Raw genomic sequence first — 10,284 nt, 5'->3', positions numbered from 1 at the left:
TAGAGGTGTCATCAGTTTTATGTACGCACACACTTCAATCATTTCCCTATCTAGAGACCATATGTTTGAAAATAGATCACGCAATAACCCGTAATGACTAAATCCTGAAAGACGTCCTACAAATATAGAAGTCCAACGTACCGCTGTACATTTAGGAGTCTCGACAGTTTTATGTGTGCACAAACTTTAACCATTCCCCTATCTTAAACGTAAACCATATGTACGAAAAAGATTACGCAATAACTTGAGCAGTACAGCTGCCGAGAGATAAAACATATACTACTGAAAGTCACTTAAAGTAATGCGAGAAGTAACTCCTTTCTGTCAGGAGATGCATATACCATGTCAATGTATCTTGGTGTTCAATTATCAGATCATGCAATACTGATTATGTACGACCCCATGCATAAATATTTCACGTTTCACTTGCGAAATACTGCTGCGGATGTTTTGATAATAAAATATTTTTAATAAAGTTTTCGATCAAACTGAGGATAATTACAGCTGATCACGTTTTAAAAACTATGACACTGAAGAAGTTAGTTTTTTACTACCACTAATTATAAACTGTTGAACAATTACTTCTTTTCATTTGAATTCTAAATCCAATTTTGCAAAATATGCAACATTTAGTTTTTTTTTATGCACGGTTGAGTTCTTAATTTTTCATTTTAGGACAACAAAACGCAGAAACATACCCTTTTAAATACATTAGTTACAATAACATATTCAAAAATTCAAAAAATATCTTTAATAAATAACGAATTACCATTGTTTGCAAAACATGATATTGAACAGACGAGTACCAAGTGGGAAATGCAAATACTTCCACAGCACATTAATTGACTTGAGGCTTTTAATATCAGGTCTTTTCGGCGAATCTTCATTGAACATATTGAAGGACATAATAAACCTCACGATTTTGCTTATTAATTAGGACAACCTTGACATGTAGTTTTCATGGTAACGCAGGTTTTCAAGTCCTTTCAATACTACAGTATAGTGAGATTTCTATTACCATACTACACTTCTATGAAAAGCTGTTAACAACCCAAAAATAGGATTGCATTATCTTTCGAAAATTCATACGGACACATCAAAAACATATGTTTCAACAAATTAACTACTTATAAGAATAAGAAGATGTGGTATGATTGCCATGGGGCAATCCTACACAGGTGACAAAATGACATTAAAATTAACAATTGTACATGTGGGTCACTATATGGCCTTAGATCATGAGTAAAACGAAAAGTAAGGACTTATCACATATTTATTATACTTTAGCAAACATATCTTAAATTTCAATATATTACAATGTAGTAGATAACATAATGGGAAATCTTATTTTTCTCAAAGGCATTTACATATTTTAATATGAAGTATGAAAACTCCAATAAAAATTGAGCAAATGGCAAATCAAAAGCTCAAACATATCAAACGAATGGAGAACAACTGTCATATTCCTAGCTTGGGACATGCATTTTCTTAAAAAAAAAAAAAATATAGAATGAAACTATAACTAAAGCTTTGATATTAGCAGGAGAGGAGTCTAAGAACTTATTGTTCTAATATTGAATCACATCAATTATAAGAAATAATTAAATATAATGCGTTGATTATATAATATACATGAATATATATTTCTAAAACACGGAAACTATATGAAAAAAAAATCGAGAGGGTTCAGTGCAACCCAGTGTATCGTCTATTTTTACTGGTAGTCGCAGGCTCAACATAAAAGAGGGACAAAAAGCAAAACAAATACTCCTCTTAATACTATTTTTTTATTGTAAGAAGCCTCTGTCCAAGTTTGTTAAAAATACAGGATAGTTTATGAATTAGACTATTTACTGGATTTGTTATCACATAAGCAACACAACGACGGATGCCACATGTTGTGCAGGAATTGCTTACCCTTCTGGAGCACCAGAGATCACCTCTAGTTTTTGGTGGGGTTCGAGTTTTCTATGTTGTGTCATGTGTACTATTGTTTGTCTGTTTGTCTTTTTAATTTTTAACCATGGCGTTGTCAATCTGACCTCTTTTATGCATCTAATAAATGTTTCATCCATTAAAACGTTTAATGCCCCTGAAAATGTTTGCACCTATCCTAAGTCAGGAATCTGATGTACAGTATTGTCGTTTGTTTATGTAATTTATACGTATTTCTTGTTTCACGTTTTTTTTATATAGATATGACCGTTGGTTTTCCCGTTTGAATGGTTTTTCACTAGTAATTTTTGGGCCCTTTATAGCTTGTTGTTCGGTTTGAGCCAAGGCTCCATGTTGAAGGCCGTACATTGACCTATAATGGTTTACTTTTTTTATACGCCCGTCAAAATTTTGACGGGACGCATTATGTTGTACAAATGTCCGGTGTCCGTCCGTCTGTCTGTCCGTCTGTCCGGCGTAAACATGTCGCACCGTAACTTGAGAACGACTTATCCATATTTCATGAAACTTATTAAAGTTATTTCTTATGATGATCAAATGATCTGTATACTTTATGGTGAAAATAAGATTAAAACTTTTTGAGTTACCGCACTTTGTAACTAAAACAGGGATGAGGTTTTTTCACATGTCCAATGTATATCAAAAATTATTTTTGATTATTGCTTAAAACTTTACACACTTCTTATATATATATTAATGTTAAGATCTGTATACTTTTTGGTGATGATTAAAAATTTCATTTTTGAGTTATTGAGTATTTTGTAAAAAAGGGGGAAGGGGTTTTTACATGTCGCGCCATATCTCAAAAACGATTTATGATTATTGCTTAAAACTTTACACACTTCTTTGTTATATTAATCTTAAGATCTGTATACTTTTTGGTGATGATTTAAAATTTCATTTTTTCCGTTATTTAGTATTTTGTAAAAAAAAAAAAAAAAGGGGGGAGGGTATTTTTACATGTCACGTTGTACTTTTTGGTTTTGATCCAAAATTTTGTTTTAGTGATATTTAGTTTTTATGAAAAAAAAGAGGGGGGGTCATATGTCCCTCCGTTTCTCAAAAACAAAATATGAGTCACACAAGACGCCTGCGTACAAAAAATGTATCATGCGCTCATGGCGCAGCTGGTTTTTTAAATTGTTATTTGGATGGTGAGTTGTTTCATTGGCACTCACACCACATCTTCCTATATCTATCTAATAAAGACTTTAACTGAATACTGTATGTAATATGAACTTGAAGCAAAGTCCATTTACAAGTAAAATACGGATAAACATGTACAAAATGTCAACTAAGTTTCATTTTATGATCATAAACAAGGTCCTGTCCATATTTGGAAGAAATTCAGAATAGTTTACAAAAGTTATTAAAATTTTAAAAACTTTAACCACAGTGAACACTTGTGGACGCCGCCGCTGGAAAGTATGATCGCTATGTCTCGCTTTTTCGACTTAATTCGAAGGCTCGACAATGAATGAAACTGAATTATAGTTTGAAACGATACACTAAGTACTAATATAAATACAATGGCAATCTACGAGGTTACCATAATAGTACAATAAAAGTCTACACCCAAGCTGATAGTTCAAACTCAAAGTATTCTGTCTAACTAATGGATGTTCCTTTGATTCATGATAAGATTAATTTAGATCAAATTTTGCGGATATCGCCTTCCCAGAATTTCTATCGTGAGCCTTGAGGTCAATTTCCGTTTTTCCAAGGATAAATTCTACGTCTACCCATCGTCTATACTCACATGTGTCAGAAAAAGTGATTGTCGGAGTACAAAGCAAAGAACACGTATCATCGTCGACATATCCTGGCGTTGCCTCTTCGGATACATACACCATAATGTCCATCTTGTCTTGATGTTTGAAAGGTGTAAAGAATGATTTTTTAACTAACATTCCTGCTTCAACGCTTTCGTCTTTCACGACGATAAGAGAAAATATATTGTCACACCTTTCCTGTCCTTCCATAACTGCATAGTGTTTTCTGTCATATTTTTGTTCATGCCAAGGGACATTCGTTTTGACACCATAACTGCATCGCATGATGCGTGACTGTATATACTCTGGATCATGGCCGAATAAAACGGCCCCTTTAAGCACTGCTAACCCAGCTTCTTCTGGAATTAATATTTTCTTCTCCGGAAATGCTTGGCGAACTGCGTCATGCATTAGTTGACAATCTGAGAAACCTCCAACCATTAGCAAATGCGTCACGTCCTTTAGTGATTTATCTTGAAAAATCTCTTTCATAAGTGATATAACACTATTAACGGAAGGCATAAATATCTTATTGAAGACCTCAACATTAATACGAATTTTATCTTGTGCTAGTTTTATGTCGGTTGAATATGACGAATCAGCCAACAGAGACTCTAAATTCTTGTTGTGAATTTTCTTACACGATGTTTCAAGCGCAACGACTGGGATGGACATAGTAACTTTAGTTTTTGTTCCTGTTTCAACCGTTCTTTTCACGGATTCAAATTCTCTTACTAGATCTATATATGCCAGAGGGCTTTCCTTTTTTAATGATTCCATCGTTGTCTTTCCGATAATTTCTTCGAAAAGCTTAAAAAACCTTCTATCAATAGATGTTCCCCCGCAATCATTTCCGATAGCTCTGTGTTTTTCTTTCAAGTGACCATTTGCGGCTTTCTCGTGAACAGTTATGTCTGCAGTGCCGCCTGCAAAAATTTCAATGATCAACATAATGGTTAATGAATAAAAAAAGAAAGTAGACAATATGGAAACAGAGGATCTGTTCAAATATTTTTGGAAAATGACTGATTGATCAATGTCATATTTATCTAACATTGGTCTAAACCAACGTCTTAATGAAAGGAAAAGAAAAATCGTTACTTTAATCAACGACTAAGGCAGTGCGAAATGCGGAATATACCAAAAGGAACAGTGCAACTAAGAAGTTTAAAGCGAACAGACATCCCAAAAACTGACAAAAATATAAACACAGCATATATAACATAACACTAGTAAAGAAACCTTAATACTGAATAACACTAATCACATCAAAAACAAGGGTTGCACTCAGATGTTCTTGAAAGAAAAGCAGATCATGCATTACATGTTGCATCATCCGCTATATTATATGATCCTGCAATTGGGTATTCTACTATATGCTGTATCTGTATCCTATACATATATCGTTTTAAAGCTCCGCCAACTGCCGGACTGAGTATTGTATAAACCTGCGTGACTTCAGAATGAGTATCGCAGTCGCATTCCAATGACGTATTAATTGCGAATTAAAGATTTCTTTTATACGTTCTGTTTGTTTTCAAACATTTCATTAGAGCAATAAGAATTACACAAATTTTCTGATAACATTCACACATGAATAGCAATCTCTTCTACGATGACAACTATCGATTTCAAAACTTGAATGTGTATGATTGTGTATAAAAAAAAACATGTCAATTTTAGTATGCATGTTAAATGAATGTCGAGTCTGAAGCATAGGACAACTCGTACACTCCTGTACAGATAGGAAAATGTTTTGTTATTTGTTTTTACTGTGGAAATTAGTTGTTATGTTAGAATAGATATTTATCCATCTGGAGCGATGTATAATTGTTGAGCATTCGAGATTCTTTTTGTTTGCGAACCCTTCTCTAGCTGAGTGTGTGATTACTGTATCATATTACTACACGTGGGCCTCAAGGGATTTCAAATCGAAAATAAATGCAAAAACATGTGTTTTTGTGTCTTCCAAAACAAATAATATACAGAACTAATTGCAGGATAAAGTCAATAACTGTTAAGTGTCTTTAAATATCAGTTGTATGTGTACTTGGCTCAAAACAGGTGTAGTGGTTCGATAAAAGCTCGCATACTTCATGTTTCTAAGCCTCGTACCCATACAGCTGATATTTAAAGACGCTGAACAGTTATTGTCTATATATCTTTATATAAGTTTGCAAACATAACTAGTTTTCAATTTATGATTGTCTTTTTGCAGGTAAACAAATCTTTATAGCAATACTTACAGGGCTTATAAGATGAATAAAGATATCTACATTCAGGATTAATGTAATTAATGTTCTACCTAGTGTAATTCAAAACGTAAAGCTTTAAGTTATTCAGTATTCATTCTTATGTAGAAACCTTGCAGAATATAGTTAAAAATGAAACTCATGCACTCTTATATAAATTGCAATGATCATCAATTGTTTCTTCATTGAAAGTAATCAGGAAGTCATTTTAACATTCAACATTTCACAATATTCAAGTTCGTTAAAGAAAGATTTTGGTTTAGGTTTATGATCTTTAAATGTGTTGGCAATAGATAGAAGCGGGTATTTCATTTGATGTGTGTACACAACTTTACCTCCAAGATCAACCACCATGAACTTTGTCCCTTCGGCTGTCATTGTGAATCCTGGTTCAGATCCTTTTAATTTTTCAGTTGATAAAAATTGACAGAAAATGGATGCTGCCTCTGGTTCAAGTGCAAGTATCAAATTGTTTGAGGGAATCCCAGCCTTAATCAACGAAGGTTTGAAAACAAGTATTAATTTTTAGATATGATCAAATGAAAATATTGCAGTATCATAATCCATTAGCAATAAGAAAACCGTACGTAATAAAAGTAAGATACGCTAAAGGCAAATACGAACGGAAGAACATTTAATTGCAGTATTCAGTCTAAATAGTTTGAATGTATCCTGTACAGAAATATATGCAGTCAGTCCTTATTTAAAGAACTTTCACTTGTATTTGATTGCTGTCTGTCGTGCTTGTTAGCTATCAGTCGTATTTGGTTTTCGCTTTTGATTTAGAATATATGCTTAATATCATATCAAACCAGGAATTTGATAGCGTACTAGATGCAGTCATATATTTTTAAGCGGTTTTGTTCTAGTTTGTCTTAAATAGGTTATATTGTTTTGACATTGCTGAAAAATAATTGTTCTTTAACCTCCCGTGTCAATACAAATTCTTCAACATGACTGATAAAAAAATTAATGCTAACAAACACGTAAAACCCTAACCTTACTCTATATGAGCGTGTCTAAAATCATAAACTTGTTATCCAGTGTTTGTTATCGTTTATAACTGTAATAAAAACCAACACGTTTAAATTGTTTCACGAGCTTAATTTACCAGGTTCAACCCACCATGTTTTCGTAAAATGTCCTGTACCAAGTTATAATTAGTTGTTACAAGTAGTTTGTTTCTATTTATGTAACATTAATGTTACATTACGGCATTTATCAAATAGTTTCTATGTATGTTGCCGGGTTTTTTTGTTGCATTTTGGTGTTCCTTTTGTTCCTTTCTCTTTCCGCTAATAGTTAGTGTGTTCCCCTCGATTTTGGTGTGTAATTCAGATTTATGTTCTAGGTTTATGACTTTTGAAAACCGATATATATATACTACTGTTGCCTTAATTTACGGTATAGATTTCATGTAATTGCCAAAAGTGTTTCGCTGCATATGTGAGTGATCGATCGAGTATGCCCATGACAACCTGGCATCAGTTTTGTAACTTGAAAATATTATGTGTATTGATTTGAATGGCGGCTGCATACACATTAATTATTAAGTTAGATAAATGCTACAATACCGTAGCTTATACACCTACCCCTTCAGCACAAGACCTCATAAATGGTTTTGCTCTATCCGTCCATATAGCAGGCACTGTCAGTACATATTGAACCTCGTCATGTTTGACTAAATTTCCTCGTTTTTTCAAGACATCTAACAAATGGTTTACCAAATATTGGATTGATAATTTAAATACATGGAAAGCTGGCAGCTTTTTTGTCCCTGTTATATCATCTAACATCATACCACTTGTGATATTCTATTTCATAATTAAAAAAAAATCAAATATTTTAAAACAGTGACTGTTGCTTTGTTTCAGAAAAAAACCAATGTAACAGTTACTCAACATCACAAATAACAAAAAGACATGTTTTATTGCTGCTAATAAAATTACATGTATCTATTTGTTTCCAAACATATTTTGTAATAAGTCAACTACCGAATGGACAGCACGCATGGCAAAATTATGGTGATCATGAATCTTAATATTTTGAACGCCAAATTATATTTCATTGGAAAACAATCTTTGTGTTGTTATGCTCAAAAACATGAAAATACGAGAGGAAGCGATTTAAAGCAAGATATTAAACCGTAAAGCGTTTCATTTTTGGACATGTTTTCTCAAAACACACATCCTTGCTTTAACGTTGAAAAACGCACCAATTGTAAATACAAAGAGAACAGAACAAAACGGTCTTCCTGATCACAAAAATGAATGTTTGGAGGCACTTTTCTTAGTCTCAGGTTTCTATTTAAAGATATGATTCAGTATAATAACGCTTTAAAGATTTTTTTATCATATTTATAAATTTGATTTTGCATTATCTTCGTGACATCCATGACAGCATTAATTCAAATTCAATTTGTATGTAACAATTTTTTTTTCATTTGCTAAATGTAGCCGTTAACCTCTTGCTGCCGACCGTTTTTTAAGGTTGCATTTCACATGCCGGAAAATACGACAGCTCGACGTCTGTGACGTAACATGCCAAACAACGACATTCGATATATGACGTCACGAAATAATGACCATTACATTTCGGACCCATTGAAGAAAACATAACACTGTTTAATCTTCATTCTTTTAGTTGAAAGAGATACAGCATTAATGAGAAGCTTGCATAAATTTAACCATGGACATATGTGTCCCTCCGGCACTGCCAGTGTGGACATATGTGTCCCTCCGGCAGCAAGAGGGTTAAATCCACAGTTGACCAGGCGTAACTAAGGAGGGACTTGCTATTTTGAACAAATGTTCGATTCCTACTATATCATCGAAAATAAAACAACTTCTACCTCGAATTCGATGTTTTAATGTAATTTTATCCGAATTGAAGCGTTCAGGTAACGTAATAACCTCCAGTTTGTAAGTTTTCATTTGTATAACGTCACATTTAGCCATGACGTCTTTGCGCCGAAATTATTCATGAAGTTTCGCGGGTTTTTTATTTGTCAATTGATTTCCAGTATTATCGTATAATTTCTGCTTGTATTGCATTAGAATCAGAATAACAGAACGGTAGTTGAAGAGTTGACATCGTGAATTTTGATTTGACTGTCGCAAATCTCCGTTTGACTGTATCCGCTACGTGTCGCCAGTAAAACTGCATTTGCTACAGTCAAATCTGCAATTGATGATGGCAACTCTTCAACAACAGTAACATTAAAGATAAATAAAAAGTAAAAACACAAAAATACTGAACTCCGAGGAAAATTCAAAAAGGAAAGTCCCAAATCAAATGGCAAATTCAAAAGTTCAAACACATCAAACGAATGGATAACAACTGTCATATTCCTGATTTGGTACAGGCATTTTCTTTTGTAGAAAATGGTGGATTTAACCTGGTTTTATAGCTAGCTGAGCTTACCTTGTTATTATGTAGATTCATTTTGAAACGTTCAAAATAGTAGTATTCCTCATGTTCTTTGTCCAACAATAAATCTATCCACTTATTTTCAGCTTCGAATCCAAAGGCGACAAACTCTCGATTTTTATTCAATAATAAACATGTTGGTGTTTTCTCTGACACGAATTGTCGACTTCCTGCCCGCCATATTGGGTTACTGATTTTCAAAGGGTTGTCTTTCCAGTCAGCCCTCATTGAAAACGAATAACCGGAATATGTTGTACCAAAGTCCACAGCAGCAACCATTAGATGTTTCCGTGAATCCTCCATCGATAAGCCCTTAAACCAAAAGTACGTACACATGTATTCAAAACCTTGATATTATTGTTCTATTTATTCTGGTAGCTTTAGCACACAATTTTGTGAACGTAAACACTAATCTTTTATCATTTATTGATAAAACCACGATTTATGCAAGGAATAGGTAGATGTACATTTGTAGTATTTCTAAGAAATAAAGAAAAAAGAAGATGAGGACAAAATTTATTTATAACACGTGTTATAAAAGGCCAAATGCATTTTTTTGTTGTTATTTTACTTTTTTGACACATTCTCTGTGTATCTCAGGTGGCATGGTAGTTTTCGCATTCCAGAATTCAAGTTGCTCTTTTGTGTACCCTACCTAAATCAATGTGTCTGAACAGTGTGATTGGACAAAAATTATAGTATCAACTGAACATACTTTCCCAAACTGAGGGATGAATCAGGTGTATAGTAGAAATATATGAAATAATTTTACATACAGTCAGATGAAAATGATTTTATGAGAAAAAAATGAAGTTATTCACTACATGATAAAAGACCTAAAAGCACAAGTGGCCTATATAAAATAGCAAAACCAT

At 33.2% G+C, this 10,284-nt stretch overlaps 1 protein-coding gene across 1 annotated transcript; it reads right to left on the bottom strand.

The window, feature by feature from the left end:
• Positions 1-3,599: 3,599 nt before the first annotated feature.
• LOC134717677 (heat shock 70 kDa protein 12A-like) lies at positions 3,600-9,715 on the bottom strand. Its single transcript, XM_063580174.1, has 4 exons — positions 9,404-9,715; positions 7,573-7,794; positions 6,316-6,469; positions 3,600-4,654 (listed from the first exon to the last, which is right to left on the bottom strand). Exons 1-4 carry the CDS (start codon positions 9,710-9,712, stop codon positions 3,600-3,602), a joined length of 1,740 nt encoding a protein of 579 aa, XP_063436244.1. The 5' UTR covers positions 9,713-9,715.
• Between the last annotated feature and the right edge of the window lie 569 nt (positions 9,716-10,284).

Source organism: Mytilus trossulus, chromosome 5 (genome assembly GCF_036588685.1).
Source record: "Mytilus trossulus isolate FHL-02 chromosome 5, PNRI_Mtr1.1.1.hap1, whole genome shotgun sequence".
In the NCBI taxonomy this organism is placed as follows: domain Eukaryota; kingdom Metazoa; phylum Mollusca; class Bivalvia; order Mytilida; family Mytilidae; genus Mytilus; species Mytilus trossulus.
Note: the sequence above shows the minus strand (reverse complement) of the source record. Positions and strands in the feature narration are given on the sequence as shown.